General features: G+C 34.6%; 1 protein-coding gene across 2 annotated transcripts; it reads left to right on the top strand.

Moving 5' to 3' along the window:
* Positions 1-4,493: 4,493 nt before the first annotated feature.
* Positions 4,494-20,644, top strand: LOC140772498 (uncharacterized). Of its 2 annotated transcripts, XM_073114593.1 has the most exons (10): positions 4,494-5,078; positions 6,730-6,821; positions 6,967-7,667; positions 12,479-12,549; positions 17,555-17,644; positions 17,725-17,895; positions 18,439-18,569; positions 20,000-20,039; positions 20,141-20,249; positions 20,326-20,644. In XM_073114593.1, exons 1-7 carry the CDS (start codon positions 4,692-4,694, stop codon positions 18,520-18,522), a joined length of 1,596 nt encoding a protein of 531 aa, XP_072970694.1. In that variant the 5' UTR covers positions 4,494-4,691; the 3' UTR covers positions 18,523-18,569; positions 20,000-20,039; positions 20,141-20,249; positions 20,326-20,644. The 2 variants fall into 2 exon arrangements, with proteins under 2 accessions (XP_072970694.1, XP_072970695.1); XM_073114594.1 differs by lacking the exons at positions 20,000-20,039; positions 20,141-20,249; positions 20,326-20,644 and having other exon boundaries at positions 18,427-18,564.
* The last annotated feature ends 1,488 nt before the right edge of the window (positions 20,645-22,132 follow it).

Here is a 22,132-nt window from a genome sequence, read left to right as displayed (position 1 = left end):
CAATAATTATTTAAATTTTTAAGATTGATATATAAAAAAAATACTAAGAGTTAGTATTTCAAATAACAGCTGCTAAATGCATTCAACTTAGTGCTTATGTGGCAAGAATTCACTTAAATAGTATTCATTTTAAAAAATAATTATTTAATTTAAGAAAAACTTACTTAAAAGGGTCGAAAGGGATTTTAAGGTTTATCAAATATTATTGATGGCTAAGATTTTCTATATTTTATTTTAGAGTATAATTTTTTTTTCTATGTATTAAGGATATGCTTTTAATATTAAAAAAATAATAGATGCTAGTCATTCATATTTACAATCATTTTAAAGAAAAAACATATTTACTAAATACTAATAGAAAACCCTATTCAATAAATAAATTTTGAAGCTATTTATAAAAGATTTTGTATCTAAGCATATTTTATTTTTTCAACTAATATTCTCATTAGAGAATACAAATATCTCACATTTAAATTATTTAATAAAAGTTAGCCATACCCTATAAGCTAAAATTTTATCTAATTATTTGTTTTTTATATTTTAATAAAATATCAACCTATCTATGAGTTTTTATGTAAAAAAATAGTGAATTATAATATCTCATAATAATGTGATATGCTAAAATTTTTACCTTCTAAGAAAGAAATTTTGGCCAAACAAGATATAGATATAAACAAATACGTACATAAGTGGTCTAGGTTAAAACTTATTTATTTGTGGAGATGATTAGTTGAATTAGAAGTTATATGGATACGTCCATATAAATCACTATTAGAGTTAGCAATTTAAATCGATAAAAATTACTAACGTCAATATTCTTGATATAGTTATTAAATAGCATACTTATAATTTAAGTAAACTACTAATTCTGACTGTAATTCATATGGCAAGATTCTAACGACTTTTTAACCAAATTAACCCTCTCAAATATTTCACCAAAATATAACACACCCTATATTTAGTATCAAAAGGGGTCTTCTTTATTCTAATTAATAGTAAAATACCGATAAGATCAATGTTTAACTTTTAATAGAAATGCCAACAAATTCAACGGTTATATCTATAAGTTAATGAAATAAAATAATAATCTTAAACTTATTTGCGTTTTATTTAAAAAAATTCAAATGAAACAGTTAATGATTGAGTTAAGTTTGCTTTGGTTTTTTCTTTTCTTTTTTCGACACACATAATGCCGATTAGATCAACGACTTATATTAGAAACATAAAACTTATTAGCGTATCCTCTACTTACATAAGATATAATAAGTTTCATATTTTACCATCAACTACAGTGAAAGAGATTCTTTCTGATATTAAATATAAATCATGGTTTATTGGTATATAAAATTTGAGGGATGACTAGTTTGGTCGAAAACTCAGATTCTAAGTACGAGTACCGATAACCGATTAAAGAGTCAATGATTTACATAAAATAAAACTAATAGCAAATAACAACTCTACTCGATCGTTCATTATAATTTACGTAAAACATACACAAACTAAAAGTGATATACTCAAGTAAATAATTTGAATCGATTGAATTTTGTTACGTTTTTTTTATTCTTAGACCTAGATGTGATAATTTTGACACGATCTGATAATCCGATAAAATTTGAAAGTTTTAAACAAATTTGGATTTATATAATAAAATCTTGGTCATAGACATATTTGTAATATAAAATCTAAAATAATTTATGTATAAAATCTAAAACGTAAAGAAAATAGGAATCTTATATGCGTTGTTCATCTTTGATCTTTGGCTGATATTCAAATGTGAATACTAGGTAGGTATGTCTCTCATTCTCTTTTACAATCGGCTACTTACAATGGGATAAGCAAATTAAGATTATAAAGTAGGAAGAAAATCTAGGGGCTTGCATTTGATCCAATAAAATTTCTCACAATCGTATCGAAAATAACAAGTGCTTATAAGCCTAATTAAAGATCACTTAATAATATGCTTAATCGTATTTCTCGAGATCAATTTTGTTCAGCCTAGTTTTTCGAGACTATATTTAGATTAATTAAAGGAAAACTCAAATTTATAAAATTATAACATTTTCCCACTTGGATGATATAAATTGTAATTTAATAAAATAATAATATTAGTATTGATTTGGAAAAGAAGAAAATTAAAATTAAAATATTGAGCTAAATAATTTTAAAAATGAATAGGACAACTAAAAGAAAACATGTTTAAGAAACAACACTTTAAACATAATCCAATCAAATATAATTATTATCTACAAACCATGATAATCTTCGTATCATAATTAACATAATGCAATCCATAATTATGCATATAATGATTTCTATCGATATAAATCAAGACTTGGTAGTATAGTAAGAAAACAATATTATAAAAAATGATATTAAATTTTGCTACTTTTATTATTGGTTCTCAAAATAATTTCTCTTTTACAAAATGCTTTTATAATAAGCTTGAGAATATATTAGCTTCAACAATAAGTTAGTATGCCTCCAATCATATTATCAACATGTTTTTAAAAAAACTATGAGTCTAATTCATTTGTTAAAATGTCAATTAATATTAATCTTGCACTAACGTTTTTAATTACGATGTCATTATTTTGATCTAATCTCGAACTAATGGATACTTTATTCCAATATGTTCAATGTATCGAGTTCTTTTTTTAATTCTTTGAGAAGAACATAATTAATTTATTGTCATAATAAATTGTAATTGGTCTAAAGATGAAATCTAATTCATAAACCTTAAAATAAAAAATTTCAACTACATAATTTGTGTTGTAGCTTCATAATAAATTAGAAGTTTAGCATATCTAGTGAAAAAACCAAAATATTTTGTTTAGCACTGCTCCATGAAATTATTTCTCTAATTAACATAAAAAATATATCTTGAGCAAATTTCAAATCATCGAAACAACTAACAAAACCTAAATTTGAATAACCAAACACCTCAAATTATTAACATTCCTATTAATAAGCATTGTGATTTTTCATCCTATAAAACTATCTCATTATTTTCTTTGCTGTAATATAATAATTTATCTGTGTAGATTACTTCTCAAGTTTATTCTTGAGGCTTATCAATTTTTTATATTATAATATTGTAATTTCTTCATAATTATGTCATATTAAATTTGTTAACTACACAATCAATATATGCCAATTGAGATATATCCAACAATCTAAGAATTTTATTTCTTTGAATTTCAATATCTAATATAAATAATGCTTCTCTAAGGTCTTTTATATCAAAAGTCATTGACTATAAAAATTTAATCTCATTAAATAGTAATAAGTCATTATTGACCAGTAAAATATCATCAATATAAAGAATGAGAGAAAAAAAAATAATTTACTTCCATTAAACTTTTTTGCATGAAAAACTCTTTTAGAAATAACGCGCGATAGAATATGAAAACAAAATATCTAATTCATAATTTCTATGTTAAACCCTACCAGATCAATACTATAATGTGGCCTTAACTTTTATCGGCTTATTAAATACACTATTGAAAATAAGTTTGATAATGCACAATTATAAACATATTAATATTCTTTTTGTGTAATACACGGTTTAAATTCATATATATATTCACCTTTTAATATCACATATAAGATAAAATTTATAACACTCTATATATAAAGTTTAGAATACAGATAAAATAGATATCACACTAGTATTGTTCATTTCTGATCTCTTGTTGATCTTCAAAAATAGAAATTTTGTAGGTTTTCATCTAGTTTTCACTTAGAATCGGTGTATCTTAATGAGGCAAATAAATTAGGGTTATAACGTGGAGAGAAGATTTAGTATATATATAAATCAATGACCCACAAGCTTGCATTGGATCTAATAAGACCTACACTAAATTGCTTAACCATATCAGAAAATAATAAATGCTACTTAAAAATATGACTTAATCGTACGTCTCAAAATTAATTTTATTCAGCTCGATTTTATAAATCCATATTTAGATCAATTAATAAAAAATTTGAATTTATAAAATTATAATAAAATTGACTCATCTATTAAATAAGTCAAGTTCATAATTCTTAATTTAACCTATAAACTCATTCAAAGTTAATAGGTTTATGATACCATAACTAGATTATGACTCAAATATATAATTTATTATCTGAAAGATTCATGCATAATTTATTTATAACAAGGATAAACTTGATTAGACCTCTTTAATAATCTAAATAATTTATATACGTATGAGTTAATCCGTATAACCTGATAACTCATTTATAATATATTATTTAAGCCACATTAATATTTAATATTTCAACAGGTGGATAGTATTTATTATTTAATAACTGCTATTAATCTTACTTAATAACTAACTAACTACAAGAAAATTTATTAATATATTACAGTGTCCAAAGTCAAAACCCAAAAGACCTCCAGTTAAATACAACCACCAGCTCAGAATGTCCCACCCCACACCATTACTCTCTCTCTCTCTCTCTCTCTCTCTCTCTCTCTCTCTCTCTCTCTCTCTCTCTCTCTCCCCCCAAATCAAACCCCACTTCAACCACCAGCCTGGAATCCTCTCCACTCTTCCCCCTCTTCCTTCTGCTTCCTTCCAAAGCAAAGAATATTTATAGCTAATCTCCCCCCATCCCCCCATTACCTTCTCGTCTTCCCCAATTCTTCTCCTTTTCCGGATAAAGAATCCCGACAAGCGCCGATAGACATGGATAGCGGTCGGATATCTTGCCCGGATAGGGCGTTCCGGTATAACGGCACCCTATGCGCGTGCGATCCGGGGCTCTACAAGGCGGCGAACGGGAGCTGCGTGCTCTTGGATTCACCGGGTAGGTTCGGAGATTGGGTAGTGAACTCTGGGGTTTCCAATAATCCTTCCTTCTTCCTCACCACGGTGCTGCCGGTGGATACCATCCGGCGGTTCACGCAGTCGCAGGCGGTGCTTCTCGAGGCGACTCTCGCCTTCCTCGTCGTCTGGCTCGCCTTCTGCTTCGCGCTGCGATTCGGGAAGATGGACGGACGGAGGAGCGTCTGGTTCCGGATGCGGTGGTGGATTAGCCGGCTTGATTCGGTCTTTGATACGAAGCATTGGCTGGTATGGATTTCGCGGTGTTTGTTGCAAAGATGTCTTTTTTTGTTTGTTTTTGCTTTTCTTACTTTGTTTGGTTATGCTATCTATTGTCACCTGCATTGTAGATTAGCGCTGAATTATAGTCTTTTGGCGTATTTGCAATCAGTATTCAACTTTATGAGGAATAAGGTTTGACGAGAAAATGTCCTTCCCATCCTCTTACTCCATATAATTAGAAACCGCCTGAAAGACATTTTGGTTAAAGTAGGATTTTCTGGGAGTACTTCTGATGGATGAATTGGTTAAAGTAGGATTTTCTGGGAGTACTTCTGATGGTTAAAGTAGGATTTTCAGCAAATATTCGAAAGAGAGATGGTTTCTTGCAATAAGGTGAAAATGTAGTTGGCGATATGCAAAAGACTCAACAAAGGAACAAGGAACCAAAGAGAAATAAAAAGGAGATATCTATTTGCCAAAATGTCAAAGCAAGGCTGTTTCTCACAAGAAGGTTAAAACTGTAGGTGGTGACATGCAAAAGTCGATGACAAAAGAAAAGAACAAAGAGCCAAAGGAGTGTCTTTTCCCTGCAAAGTATGCATCCCACTAAAATGTATTTGCTTAATATCTTTAGAGAATGTTATGTTAAACTAGGTATCTCTGGAGAAAGCTAAATGTTCGGCAACATTTTCTCACAAAACACTAATAAAACATGAATCACTGTATTGTCCTGCATCTGTTTTGCACGAGAGTTATATCTTTCTACATCATATAGATAGGAGTGAGAGAACAAAACTTGAAGACTGTATACTCTAAATGAGTTCCTATGCAGTAGAAGCAAAAAGCATAAGACGATATAAAGTGAAATCACTAAATCAGACTGCACCATATACTGTCGAATTGTTGGTGGGGAGCTTTAGTATTGGTAGAAAGTTGATGGAATCAATATGGTGGAGTTGTTTGTTCACCAATCGCATTTCTCGAGCATGTATGGGAGGTCTTAGAACCCTGTGAAAGGTATTTTGTTAGCTTATTGAGGTTTTGTTGAATCTGAAAATTTTCTGTTTTAGGATGTTTTTCTTTAATTACTTTCTGTATAGTCCGATTTACAATCAGATTTTGTCAATAAGAAATCTATAGTCCATCATACGTAACTTCTATATCCTTCCAGATCCTGAAATCCTTTTCAGGTATATTGGCTGCCATATTCTGATTTCATGGCAAGTGACATTTTCTGTTTGATTAATGATGGATTTCTAGCATAGTAGAGTTATTCTTCTTTGCTTTTGATCTACTATTTTCTCTATTCTCTTCTTCCCCATCTGTTCTCATATGTTGAGAAACAAACTGCTTGTGTGATTTCCAATCTTAGCCCGGCAATTCAGTTATCCAAGAGAACATGAAGTGTTCCATTGTGAATTTTATAATCATCTCTGCTAATTGAAATTTTAGGAAATAAGATCACTATATCTTTACTACTGATTGGCATCATCTTTGTTTTATCAGTGCATGATTGAGTTAGATAAGCTTTTCACGTTTACCATTTGCTCTCTCACATGCATTACAGTCAGACAATTTTGATGTCAAATTGTAACTTTGTAAGTTTAATATGGTTTTTGTTGGTGGTGATATTAGGGCATTTATCTACTTTCTAATATTATATTTATTACACATGTAGGATGACCAACAAGTGGTAGTGAAAAGAAAAACAGAGCTGGGTGGAACATTTTCAGTTGCAAGCTGTATATTGTTTCTTGGTCTATTGTCAGCGTGAGTGATGGCATTGTCATCCTATTCTGATAGTGTTAAATTATGCATTCCCTTTATGGCATGAAGGAAATTTAATATATTTGATAATTTTTTATATTTAATATTGCATGAGTTACAACTGAACTTGATTATTAACTTATTGCAGATTGCTGTATCAGGTCATCACAAAACGAAGCATTGAGGTGCATAGAGTCAGACCTGCTAATGCTCCAGATTTATTATCATTTGTCAATGACCTAGAGTTTAACATAACCACAATTTCTAGCATGAGTTGTTCTCATTTGCGGGGCCCTAATACTTTGGTGATTGGGACTCCTGGATTTATTGACTTCAGAGTTTTGCCCTTGTCAACATATATTAAATTCCATTGCCAAAATACTAGCAGGGGTCCAACTATATCTCTTAAATGCAACAGTTGCCAGGTTCCTCGAAGAAACCATTACATCTCCTGGCAGTTTGTTGACCTTCCAAATGACCCGGCCACTGCTGTGGCTTTTCAGTTCAACCTTACAGCAAAACAACATGGTGATGATAAACATGTGAGCTCTGTGAGTGGTACATTAAAGTCAGATGGATACATGGACGATAAACCAAAAACTTTCAGAGGGGCAGAACTGAATGTGTTGAAAATCCAACTTTTCCCTCAAGCATACAATAATCTGCACAACTTAAAGCTCCTACAGCCTCTATTTCATGACTTCATCCCGGGATCTGCCTTTTCCGATGTTAACAGACTCCAAGCTTCTCTCCAGAGTTCGAAGGATGGATTAATAAATACTACCCTGTACATCAGCTATCTTTCTGATTACATTGTGGAGGTTGATGATGAAAATGTAATGGGTTCTGGTAAGAGTTTAATTTTTATTTTACATCATGTCATATGATTTATTTGAACCACCTCATTTATTTCTAACTCAACCTTTTCCATGGTTCCTCTTATATTCACTTTTTGTATAATAAATTTGAAGCATGCTTATGGCTTAAGATGCCCCGCCCCTAGGTTCTATGCACAGAATTACTAAATTTCCCTATCATCTGCTTTTGCACGATATGGATGGCAACTCTTGTGGCCTTGCTAATCTCATCCACTCCACGGTCACATATATTGAACTGTAGCGTATCTGTTAGGGGAAGAATCAGTAAGTTCTTTCTTGTTAGGAGATGTATATATGCCATACAAAGCACAACTGTCACTTGGACACAATATAAGAACATATGAACATATACATACATAGGAGGATTAGAATGTAAAGTGTTTTCTTATAGGATACTTAAGATCAGGAGTAGGATGCGATCCGGTAAAACAATTGTCTATTTGTTTACTAGAAGATACATTAGGAGGACTAATAATGCCAGCAACTGTCTATATGTAGTTGGATCTGACAATGACACAACATTTATAGGACGGAGCTTCAGATGAAGCTCAATAGGTGTAACAATTAAGGTTCCAAAACTCGATATCGAAATTGGGATTGGCTATCCGGAAAAACGATACGTACTGGCTGTCCGTATCGGATCGGATTTTTTTTAATCATATAAATTCTAACTATTATTTTAAAATATGGAAAAAATTCTAAAAATTTAGAAAAATAATAAGAAAATAATAATTATTCACATATGAAGTCTAAAAACTAAAAATTATATTAACTTATTCAAAACTTTGATAAATACCTAGTTGGCCCTCCCTTCTCTTTTTTCCTTCTCTCTCTTTTCCCTCTTTTCTCTATTATTGGCAAGACAAATTTATTTTTTTATAATTTTCTTTCCTTACTTCGCTCTACCTTCTCTCTCTCTTACTCTCACAAGGTAAATTTTATTTTTTTATTTCTTCTCTCTCCTTCATCTTTCTTTCTCTCTCTCTCTCTCAATCTCTCTGTTCCTCCCTCTCTCTTACTGTTGCAAGGTAATTTTTTTTCTCTGATTTTTTTTCATTTTTTCTCTCTTCTCTTTCCCTCTCAATCTCTTCCTTTCTCTCTGTTACTTCTTCTCAATCTCTTCCTCCCTCTCTCTTACTCTCCACTCTCTCTCTCATCTTCTATCTCACTCTCTGTTATTGCGGCAGATTTTCTGTTGCAGTAATAGAGATTGAAGGAGAGAGAGAGAGACAGACAAGAGAAAGAGATCGGAGAAAAGAAATAGAGAAAGAAGAAGAGAGAGGGAGACGCTAAAGGGAGAGAAATGAGAGAGATGGGCGAAGAACTGAAAAAAAAATTAGAGAGAGAAGAGAGATAGAGTGAGAAGAGAGAGGGAGAGCTCGTATTAGGCGGGATCAACCGAAACTTGGAACTATGGTAACAACTATCCTATTTTTACATGTAACCCCTAACTAATCGGATTAGAGCATACCTTTTTGTGGTTGCAAGTATACTTTGCTTACCACCCAAAAAATAATGTAGATGTACGAAATCCTTGGTCTGAAAATTTTGAGACAAGTTCTTCTATAGAGATCTAATATATTTCAAATCATCAGTAGTAATGATCATGTCATATATACATAATAGGAAAATTGCCCTCCTATGCAGTGATGATAGCACAAATATAAAGCAATGCTACAAAAAGTTTATGGTGGCAACATAATGTCCAAGTGGATTTGTGGTGTGTAGCGGATGGCGGGGGCCATGTCGAGCCCGAGGCATAACTCAAATCTTTTATATTTTATTAATAGGCTATACTGCATGTAACAAGAAAAAGGAATAAAGTGTATAGAGATAGTAGAGGGAGAACATAATTGGAAGATATGAAATCAGGTTTAGGAAAAAGGAAAAGGAAGAAAGTAGGAGAGTAGAGCATTAAGAAAGAAAAGGCATAAAAAAATTGGAATAAAAAATATAGAAGTAAATTATTGATAGTGGACTTGCTATTTTTGTGCTTTGCTAGGTGTAGGTGAATATCAATAGACACAAATGATTATTAATGAATACTTTAGTATTGACCAGTTCTTTCTCCTTCAGTCTCTTTCTCCTAACAAATAATTAGTATTTAGTAAGGGTTTTTATGGTGACCTCAACTTTGCAAGAATCTTTAATGTGCAAGATTAGCTTGACTACAAGGCAAGAATAAGTCCTACCATGTTTTAATTGATGTTATATGCTAATATACATATTAATCAAATAATGTCTGCGATACCCTTCCATGCTTGCCGTGTTGGCCACTACGGCTACCATATGGTTGCCATGAACCTAAGCCGCCATGGTAGGCTACCGATCGATAAGGGAACAACATCTATGTTGGAGTGCATGCAAAAGCTGAAACTCCTTAGCTATAGAACCTCGTCACTCAGGTCTTGATAAGAACTAGGTTTATGATTTGCGTGAAGAGCTATTAGAAAAGTGCTAAACTCAAAATAATAACAGGTAGCATCAACATAACCATATCTCTGAGGAGGTCGATACTTACCTTGAGATTGATGGGTACTCAAAATATCAATAGGGGGGGAAAGTGTAGATGGTGATGACATAGATAAAAAAGGTATATGAATGACTCTAAGGGTACACTCGAGTGATAGCAGGACAACAAGAGGAAGAAAACCAAGACATTCAAAAGTGGGATTCTCAAGATAATCAGGAGCAGACAAAGGCTCAAATGGAAGCTGAGAAATAGATAAAGGTTGAGGCTCAAATATGGTGTGATCTTAAGACTCATGAGAGTAACAAGTGATCATCCTTGAGTCTAGTAATCATAGCATCAATAAGTGTTACAGATCAGATCTGGATGTAAGAAAATTATAAAAATTTAGGTAGTGGTAGTTTCACGAGATAGAGTTTTAATGGCTCTGGTTTCACGTCAATCGGATGTCTGGATAAAAATATATAATTAAAATAGTGGAGCAAGGTTAGAACAGAGCAAAATGATAAATATCCGACGTTGCGGCGGTTGACGGAGGGTGGCGGACGACCAAGGTTGGTGGTGGACAACTGTAGAGTAGGATGATTGTTGGAGGTAATGGTGGTTATGGGTTAGAGGTAGAATTTGGTTTTCTAATTTAGATTTACACTTAGGAAAATAACGGCTATGATTAACTTACTTCTACTCCTAAATTATTTTACTTTTTCTTCTAAAATAAAGTCAAGACTAAAATAATTTCTCAATACATGGATGTTTGGATGATTAAAGCCCAGCCCCTCTATATATAGATGTCGGATATAATGAGTCATACTCGGACTTAGTTCTAAATGCTTATACCACTCGAATCAGGACTTGGTTTAGAGGCTTATATGATTTATTAAACTTGACTTGGATGCTTACGTAACTTAATTGAATTTGCCTTAGTGGCTTACATGACTTAACTAGACTTACTTTAGGGGTTTACATAAGAGATAAATATAAATCAATTAAAAGATAAATAGATTCGATCCATCGAGCTCAATGTCCTCATGATTCGATCAAATGAGACTCGGATCGTATTAATAAGCTTTGTGCCTGGAGTCGTATCAAAAAAAGAAGAAAATCTAACAAATCAAGTAGGTAATTTGGCATACTCATGAGCAAGGAGTACATCAAAGCAAGTACATTCAAAGGTATGAAGATGACTGCAATCTAGCTTAAGAAAGAAAGGAACTTTTTTGAGCGAATGATATTATAGAAAAGAAGACATGAGATTAATAAGATTAATAAAAGTCAAGAGAGCTTCCGTCTAGGAGCAAAGGAATGAATGGACCCAAAAGGACAACCTAGATACCCTCTGAGATATGTTAAGAGTAAATGAATCTTATTTGAAGACTCTGAAAAATAGAAGACCTTTAAATGAGACTGTAACATATGAGTATATGACCTAACCGTCGATGCCACATATCAGTAGGAGAACGTGGCAAACAAAATGAGAATTAGGTGATAGGGGTAAATAGAAGAAAGAAGATGATAAAGGCCAGCAACACTATGACTAATCTGATCTCGTGGTTGGTAGCTGATTTTGCAATACAAGAAACAGCATTAAATAAAACATGATAGCCAAATTTACAAATACTGTTAATAACTTAATTGAGCAAAGGTTCATGCTCAGAGAAGAAACTTTAGAACATAAGGTAGTGTAGGATGACTAGAAGGTTCAGAGGCAGTGGTATTTGACCTTGACAAATGGGAGAAAGAGAACCATTTGCAATCTGTAGTGGTGGCAAGTTAGATATGGGTGAACAAGCAATAATAATGGAGTAGTTTAGAGTCATAAAATGAGTGGCACTAGAATCCACAATCCAAGGAAGTGTCATGAGTGATACCGGTAGTAGCCGACATGACAGAGTGGTTATACGTAGAAACAAACATGGTGGACCCTAGATATTGTAGAAGACGATTGGGGATTTGACTCTATTGAGTAAATACCTACTCAATATGTCTTTGATGTTGTTAGACAATTTTTATCATGTCATATTTCTTCATTCTTTTATTTTTTCCTGCCACAAAGGGTAATGTTGGCTTCAAAATAATGATGGATGTGATGCAATTGCATGGTCTTTTACAGCCTCATCCTGTAGTGCTGAAATATTTTGGAAATAATGATTGGTCAAGATACCAATTTTTTCAATTTACCTTTTTCAGCACTTGTTGGTCAATTAAAATATATCTTAAATGTTGCAAATCGATATTTTGTTCAATATTCTGGCTTTGAGACATTCTTAGTTTTCTTTTTAACCTATTCTAATTCTTAATATTTAATCATGCAGTGAGTATCCTTGCAAACATTGGTGGTCTTTATGTCATTAGTTTGGCTATTTTTCTGTACATCTTGGTGCAAGTAAGTCATTATCCTTCTTAAACTTTGATAAGTGCTCTCTTTTGATTCTCATTCTAAGTATTAGTACTATGTCATAGTGATGTAGAACAGTCCTAAGGGGTGAAATTGTAAACTTATGGGTTATTGAACAGCCAAAAGGCTTTTGAAAACTGTAAAGGATTCTTTTCCCTTATAGCAGTGGAAGTATGAAGTTTGAAAGATAAGTTTTAAAAGGATCTGACTTAAGGGGTCACAGGTTTGTGTTTCATTGGTCATCATTAGTCAGTTTATTAGAAGAGAGTTTTGGTTTAATGAAATGGACTAATGGAGAAGATGAAGATGAGCTAGGTTGAAAGGAAAAGATAAAAACGTTGATCAGAAAGTTAAACCTACTTAATTACTTATGAAGGTAGTCAAGGATAGCCGTTGGACACTTTGATGAGCTTTATACTGGAGACATAACACTGGTGAAGAAGTACATGGGTTTGGAGAGGCAAGTAACAAAGTAATTTTGTTTAGCCACATGTGGCAGAATTACAACACATGTTCTTTTCAAGTAGGCAATTCTTGAGTCATAAATTATACCAACATCATAATCCATGGGTACTGACATTGTGTGTGTGTGAGAGAGAGAGAGAGAGAGAGAGAGAGAGAGAGAGAGAGAGAGAGAGAGAGAGAGAGAGAGAGAGAGAGAGAGAGCAAAGTGGCAAGGGGGATGCGGAGCTAGGTTTTTATACAAGGAAATGGGAAGATGAAGATGACAAAGCTGGTTGGATTGGCTTTGGGTCTAATTTTACTTGATGAGTAAAAACCAAGGTTCCAAGTATTGGAATCGAGATCGGGATTGGCCATATTAAAAAATCGATATGTATCAGCTGTATCGACGTTTGTATCGGTTTGGATTTTAAAATATTTTTTAAAATACAGTTAGATTTTAAAATTTTTAATTAATAAATCTAAAAATAAAAAATATTATTTTCTTAATTTTTTCTCTTTCTACCACTCACACTCTCTCTCCCTCTCATACAAATAAAAAAAAATTTCTTACTCTCTCCCTCACTAAATCTCTCTTATCAAACTCTCTTTTCCTCCCTCTCTCTTATTAATTTTCTCTTCCAATAACTCTCCCTCCCTCCCACTAACTCTCTCTCTTATTAACTCTCCCACTATCTCTCTCCCTCTCACTACCATTCCCTTTCCCTCACCAACTCCCCTTTGCTCTCTCATTAACTTTCTCGCTCCTCTTTATCCCTCACCGACTCCCTTCTCTCGATCTCTCTCTGATTCTCTCTCTCTCTCTCTCACTAACTCTACCTCTCCCTCATCGACTCCCTTCTCTCTCGGTCCTCCCTTTCCGATTCTTCTCTAGCGATGCTTTTTCGACGAGCCTTGACGAAGTACTTTCTCCTTTTCTCTCTCCCTTCGACGAGCTCTCTTTATCTCTGTCACTTCCTCTCCTTTTTTTTTCTTACTCTCCTCTTTCTCCCTTTCTCTCCCGATTTCGGTTGGTTTCAACTGATCCCGAAACTTGGAACCATGGTAAAACCCATCTAAGTCAAATTAATTTGGATTTGGTTAGCCCTCAAATATAAATCAATTAAAAATTTGTTAATTAAATTAAAAGGTTTTGAGTTGTGTTTAATTCAGGCTTGACTTGGTTAAAACTCTTAAAATCTTGGAGATTTGGTTGTTTTGTTTTTAGATAAGTTTTTAAGTTGTGATATGATGTGATCTCTTCACCTCTTTATATGGAAGAGATGAAAATTCTGAAAATGAAGAGAAAACTCATGGGAAATCAAAAATTATTATTCTTGTGGAGGTTCAATAGTTATCCGTTCCCCCTCCTTCTTCATCTCTTTTCCGGTGAATTCATGTTTTCTTTCTCCTCCAAAATTAGGAGTGCTTTCTTCTTCCTCAACAAGTTAGGTGGGTTAACCTTTTCCCCCTACAATTAGGTGGGTTTGATTTTCTTTTCCTCCAACTTAGAGGCTTATCTTCTATCTTTTCTATATTTTCAATCATGCTAATATAGAAAGAGTATGTGGAGGCAGAAAAAAGATTCATCGAGACCTATCTTCTCTCTTTGGGTAAGGATCTATGTATTTCCTTATCTTTTTTTGTATTGGCATATTTCTCATCTCAAGGCCATATAAATTTGATATCAGAGCAAGTTCGGAAAAAGCGGATTCAATCATAAAGAAAATCTAGTTTCCAAATACAAGGATCATGCACATATTTATCAATTTTGTTATGAAGAAAGTCTTAGTGGTGCTTATTATGAAGATAATAAGGATATGAGATTTGTACAATTGCAATGAATGATGAGAATTAAATTTTCATTTTTTTTTTACCTTTTGATTTATTTTTTTTATCATGCACATAAGTTTTGCTAATCTCCTTTACCCTAAAATTAAGTGGGTTTGATTCTTTTTTTCCTATGGCTTCGTCAGTTTTCTTCTATCTTTCCTATATATGTAGAGTTGTCAAGAGCTGACATACAATATTTCTCTTCGGATCTTAAATTAAGAATTAGAATATTTGACTGACACTGATATATATCAGATAGAATTAGAAGAGAGTATTTAAAAATAGGTTCCTTTCAATCGTATTAGTCATATATGTTCTCAAAAATATTTGACACTATATCTTGACGATATAATCCTAGTTAGTTCAATGAGTGTAGTTGATTGCAATGCTTTCAAAAAATAAAATCTCGATGACAATCATAGTTTTTAGTGAAATTTAGAAAAATAGCAAGTATTATATTATCTTTTTATCATGAATAGATGTAACACTTAGTTAACATTTTTAATATATTAAATATGGTTTAATAAAAAAAATTCTATTTTTGATACTTTACCCTCCTTGAGAGAATATTGCTCTTCCATTATGTATATAGGACATTATTAGCAGCCTAGCATGGAGTTTTTTTGACTAAAGTGGGCCTAAGAAGAAAATTATTTACTGTTTTGGTCCACCCACCAAACTTATATCAAACTACACCTCTTTTGTCCACGCCAGCTGCAATTTTATTAGTTTGGCAGAGAACTATTGAAGAGTAATCATTTTACATATGGGTAAAACTGCTGAACTTTTCAGCAGTTTATCTTTTAAGGAAATTGCTGAAGACTTCAGTGGTTCATTTCAAAATGAGTTAGCTCTTTTGCTCCCATTAGTGAGAAATAAGCCTGTCTTGTAAAGGGATATCTCATGAAGAGAAGAACCCAAGAACCCCAATCCATTTGAGATTCTTCCTCTGTGAGGTTATCAGCACCATTGAGCAAGTAGGAAGCCATGGATTGAACAAAGGAATACCCACAAAAAGCATAACCTACCAATTTTTTTGTTAACAACTACAAAAGCTCTAACCAGATCAAAATTAAAAACCCACTTGCGAAAAAAGCTGTTCACTGAAACTAAGAGAAGAAATATACTTATGAGGCAAAAAGGACTCTTTTTCAACTCTTTTCTCTCTTCAAGAAAAAATAAGAGCTTTACAAGAAGTTCGTTTACCGATTTACTAGTAGTTTGAGGGAGGGGAAATAAACATGACGAGAGTTAACCTTCTTGATTCCCAAACCAAATGCAATCCCCTACCACGAAAAACTTTGGCATTTTGAGATAGGATGTTTGATAGGTTGTCGGTATCAAAGATAGGCTACGCAACGATTTCTTTAAGATCTGGATGTACTACAGGAATCAGTCCGTGCAATCGTGAGAAAATATTCGTCAAATATTCTTCGATAGTCAGAAAATTATGAAACTAAGTGGATTAGATTCGTAACTTCCTGATCTACAACTTTCATATGTATACCTTTTGCAGATTCGAACTACAACTGGGACGAAAACACGAAAGAACGTGGGTGATGGTGGTGGTGACGGGTGGAGAGGATGTTAGGGTTATGGATGGGTATGGAGGTGAAGGGGGATGGTGGATGTGATTAAGGGATATAGACGAAAGGAACGAAATGGTCGAGATCCCAAAGAAGAGGAGTGGCTCGACAGTCGAGGGAGATTATAAGTTAGGAGAAACCTTGCTAACGGTAGAGGTGGAAGTATAGTGAAGAGGGGGGAGGGAGAGATAATAGAGAATATAGGAGGCAAGAAATCAATAATCTAATTCCATAATGAATTTGGCTGTCATCCACATATTTATAGTGGCTAGCCAACAAGTCGTAAAACAATAAGTAACTCTAATTCTAGAGAATTCTCGTCAATCGCATTCGAATGCACTCGATTGCGTTCGGACGTGCCCGATCGTGTTCGAATGCACAAAAGACGTTCTTTGTATGTGCGAACACGATGCAGGCGTTCGAACTCTCCCGACCACGTTCGAACGCACAATATGCGTTCTCTGTATTTGCGAACCTGATGCAGGCGTTCGCAAGGGCGTTCGAACGCGACCCCTAATGCATTCAAACGGGATCTACATGAATTTTATTTTAATAAAAATAAACAACTAATGCAATAAGAAAAGATCCTAACTAAGTGTATCAATGTTTGCTTTCTTTTTTTCAAATGAATCGCTGAACATTTCGGCAGTTTTACTTATATGGAAAATGCTAAACACTTTAGTGATTTTCTGGCAGACTAATGACATGGTAATTGACATTGCCAAAAGATGTCCCTTTTGGTATTACATTTGGTGGATGTTTCAGAATGGTAATTGATTTTCTAAGGAGGTCCACTTTAATCAAAAACTCTTTTGGTGTGGTCTTTCTTGTCACACTATTAATTCTTGGATCAGTTTAATATTTTGTAAAATTGGAAAGTGACAATATCTTGATCTTCCTTGCCAATAGTTGCTTGTAATTACATGCATTAGAATGGAGGATACTACTTTGCAGTACTCATGTTCATACTCCTATAGTCCTATTAGTTTGGTCTTCTTATTGAAGTGGGAAATTTAATTATAGTTAACAAATCAATTACTTTGAAAGCTAATCTTACAAAGAATGGTGGTTTTATTCCTTTATACTACAATTACTTCCAGAGTAGTATTTAACCCAATTGTTCCAATTCTTAGTGTGAGGCCAAAGTAAAGAAACTACGCCATGAGGACAGTGTAATGCGACGTATTCGAGGTCAAAGACGTGCTCAACTAAATTGGAATAAGGTAATCAGCTTGATGCTTGGATAAGCTTCGTGTCTATATTTTTCTTATCAATAGAACATGCACTTATTCTATGTCAACAGTTGAGGAAGTTTGTCATGTACACATGGGGCCCCAGCGACTTGGATGGAAGTAACAGAAGTGGCAAACAGTCTGGCAGGATGACGATGAATTCTTTCAACATTTTTGGCTCTTTGCCAAAGAGGAGACAGAATAGCAATGGAGGCCCAAATAAAAATATTCCTACTGAAATGGTACTAAATTTCTCTACTTCCACTCAGTAGATATAACTTAAATATTTTTGGGTATTCTACTTCTAACAACTTATTCATGTAAGTAGGATCTAAACACAAATTATGCCTGAACAAATGTAGCATCAATCTCTCCTATAGAACTATTTTGCTAGTGGTCCCAACTCAATACTAAGCAAGTCCTAACTACTGAAACAGTGAAACTCATAAGAAGGGAGACAAAGAATGAAAACAAAAAGCACAAATATTTGAAAGTTGACTGAAGTTAATTTATATAAGAATCTGAATCAGTTATCATGATGATTCTGAGGCTCGTGATCTGGCATGATGGTTGATAGTAATCTGCTGAAGATAGTCTCACTTGGGTCCATCATTCGAGATATGAAAGAAAAGAAGTGATTTGGGTTATTTGATATGTCTATCCATTTACTATATGCTGTTTATTTACTTAAACCTAATCAGCCTGTTTAAATGCTTGTTAAAGTTACTTGTATTGAAAATATGCCTAAATGTTTCACCCCTAAACTTCTCAAGGTTTTGGCATAGGATGACGTGCTTGATATTGAAGGGCATGGAAGAAATCAACAATCAAATGTCTATAGCACTGGAAGTTGCTCACAACCTAAATAGATGATTTTATGGGGAGTATGCATATCAAATTCTTCCACCCTACACTGGTGAGTTGTTAATTATTGTCACATTATTGAGTGTATTTACCCATTTATAGGTTTGTATGTATGTGTGCATGTATGTATATTTATTTTTAAGAATACTAGAAAAGATTGGCACGTTACTAGGTCCTTTCTTCTCTGTCAAATTGAATTCATAGTATGTAAGAAAGAGGGGAAAAAGTCTTATCTTTTTTGTTCTCAACTACTGACGAATGGTGGAACAGTAAATGATGTGTAAAGATCAGATTGACTACCAAATATTGTACCACCAAAGAGATCAATATGAGAATCTAGGAGTTTTTGTTAGATAAGAATTATTAAATTAAATAGAATAGATGGTGAGACTCAAGTGTATGAAACCTCAATAAATTGTGTGGTCCTAGGAGACTGCAGCAGTCTCTAATCCTCCCTTTATGAGTCGCACATGCTATTTGCGTGCAGAATACTAGGCTGTGTATGCATATTCATGTACATGTATGTGTGTACGGCGCTATGCCTGCTTCTGGTAGAAGCTGGGGTTTCCAAATGAATAAATGATCTTATCAGATGTGCTTTAAGATGATTTCTAATATGAGTGCTTTGTCTTAAAGGCCTCTTTCCTAGTGACCAATTGCAGGCAAAATGATTTGGAATAATAGGATGTCTAGAATAATGATTCTCTCTACTGATTTCCCATACTTGACTGGTTTTGTGTGAACTAAATTTAAACCATTGATTGTGTAGAAACAATAGAGTTATCTATGTTTCCAGCACTCTTATACATAGTTAACACTTAAGAGGGACTATAATTGAAGGACATTTGATTATAGTAGTTCAAATGTTGATGATGGTTAATGATATGATAATTTTTTGATGAAAAACATATGACGGCTAAGTTGTGAGTTCTATTCTTCATTTTCTTCTAAGGCAGCTTGGCATAAAGTTTTTCTCTCCATAGATTAATTTGTTCCCACTTCATCCCTATTAGTGATCTTTAGGCATTCAGATTTAAATACCTGTTGCATTATTACACTTTCCAAGTAGCAGCTACTCATGTTAAGATGAAATGCCTCATTAATGTGCAAGATAGTAAGATACTGTGAAACCATGTTAATGTATGTTTATAATCTTCATCTAAGGATTTAAGATGATGATATTGACTTGCACTTTAGGCTTTTATGAGATTGTGGAAGAAATTAGAGTTGCTAATTCAAGAGGCTTGCCTGATATTCATTTAATGCTGTATACTGAATATGATAGATTTTATAACCGATCAAAATGGAAATCATTCTAGTTATGAATAAGTTGTACAACCCTGATCATGACCTGATCCATCCCAAAAGACATGATCCATTTGGAATTTGGTGCCCTTGACTTACTATTTTCTTGATGATAGGTTTAGATGCTCAATTTTGCTAGTTTGACCAAAACTAATTAGATTGTACAAATTTGATCAGGTGCTTCCTGATGTGGTGGACCATTTCAAATCCAAGAGAGGTGGATTAGTAATTGCTCAATATTTTGTGCATCCTGGCTTTGCTAAACTTTGTTGATAAGAAAATTCCATCTTTCTAATACTCTCATATATACTTGTGCAGCCTTCTCAGCTAACCGTGAGAATGAGTTGATACTATTCAGCCATCCAATGACCGGTTGAGCTAAAAACATATGAACTTCATACTGGTCTGGTCTTCCATTCTATTACAGGTACAAGTCTTATACTGTTTGTTGGATTGTGATATCCTCTATAGGACTGAAGACAATGAATACTGGACATTTGCAGATGTTGACCAACTAAGCTGAAGGCCATGGACTTGCAAATTGATATTCAGAAGCAAACAAGCTGGATTTGCAACTTCATTTTTTAAGTTGTAAATCATGTGATTAAGGATGTATAGTAAAGTGTAGAGTCCTTAAATGTAAAGCATCCAACCTGAATGCATTCTTTCATGATAGAAAGCTTTAAAGGTTGAGGATTAGCTTTAGCAGGGATTTTATTTTTATTATTTATTTATTTATTTTGGATATTATGACAACCAAAATTATAGCTACTGGATGATTTGGGAACAACTACCAACTTATTTCAGTCACAATTTTCTGGTACATTCGAAATTATAAAGTCAAAAGTACCTAAAAGCTACCCTTAGGCAAATTTATTTATCAAACGGGCAAATAATATTGTGGTTACGTTGAGTGGGCAGGTTTATTACTTTTTTTGACCAAACTAGCCCTCTTAAACTTTTATTTTGTGTCTAGTACACTTTAAAATTTGAATTAAAAATTATGTGAGTTTGGATACGCAATCGGTGACTTTTAAATATAATTTTTTTTATTTTTTATTTTTTCTTTTGAAAAGCTGGCTATATTAGGCTGACCTATCCTCTTGCGGGGATAACGGCCTCCTCTAAAACGAGGTTACATAATTCCACGAGGAGAGGGTCCGTCGGCCCCAGCCGAACAGCTCTCAGCCTCCGCTTACCATATTTTGCCGCCCAGTCGGCCACTTTATTCACCTCTCGCCTTACATGACTCAGGCGATACCTTACAAAAGAGCTGAGTAATGCATTGTACTCAGCAACTAAACCCCTAATTTCCCATGGGCAGCTGACTTTTTTCTGCATGATCCGAACTAACTCCAGTGAGTCGGATTCAACTTCCACCTTAGCGTAGCCTGCCGCAAGTTGCAGTCCCAACCGGAGGGCGTGCCCCTCGGGTCGTAGCACCGACTCGCTCGCGTACGGTTCCCACGCTGCCTTGACCAGAGTACCGTCCGCAACCCTTATTATAGCTCCTGCACCTCCGAGACGATCCACCCCGGAGAACGCACCGTCCATATTAACCTTGATCCACCCCTCCGCTGGGTGTGTCCACCTTGCCACCTGCGGCCTCGCCCGAGTTGACCTTAGCCGACCTTCCTTTGCATAGTCCTTAGCAAGTTGGACAGCTCGTCGGACTAGCATGTCAACATGCATCTCAGCTCCACCAAAAACCCTAGCGTTACGCAGCTTCTAAAGCAACCACAACGTGGACGCTATTTTTGCCTTGCAGTCCCAGTTTTCCGCCAGGTCAGCGTTCCAGGCCGTGGTGATCCAGTCTGCTGTCAGCATGGACGGCCACTCGTCACCCCATCCTTGGCTTGTTGCCAGCGCTCGCCAGATTTCTTTCGCAACCCTGCACGTGAAGAAAAGGTGCTCTATACTTTTGCGATGTATCCCACACATGGCACAGTTCTCGTCTGGGCCGATTCGCATCGCGTAGAGGCGCGCCCGTGTGGTCAGCCTCCCCCATAGCAGCTTCCATGCAAACATGCGAACTCTCGGAGCCACCCGTAGTCGCCAAAGCTCAGTCCATCCTGCCCAACAGTCTTGACCTCTCGGGTTGATGAAGGCGTAGATGGCTTTGGCCTTGGGTTCTCCAGCTCGCTCCGGCCATCAGATCCACCTATCTGGTCCTATCTCCTCCGTCAGCTCCATGGTGCCAATCTGGAAAGCCAGGTCTACTCCGGCTTCGCCCACCAGTCGGTCCGCCTGTCCCCTGGCCTCAGCGATGAGATCGCTGACGAGCAGTTCTTCGTTCATCAACCTCGGGTG

Source organism: Typha angustifolia, chromosome 12, assembly GCF_048772165.1.
Source record: "Typha angustifolia cultivar Huaian chromosome 12, ASM4877216v1, whole genome shotgun sequence".
Lineage (NCBI taxonomy): Eukaryota > Viridiplantae > Streptophyta > Magnoliopsida > Poales > Typhaceae > Typha > Typha angustifolia.
This window is presented reverse-complemented; position numbering and strand designations above follow the sequence as displayed.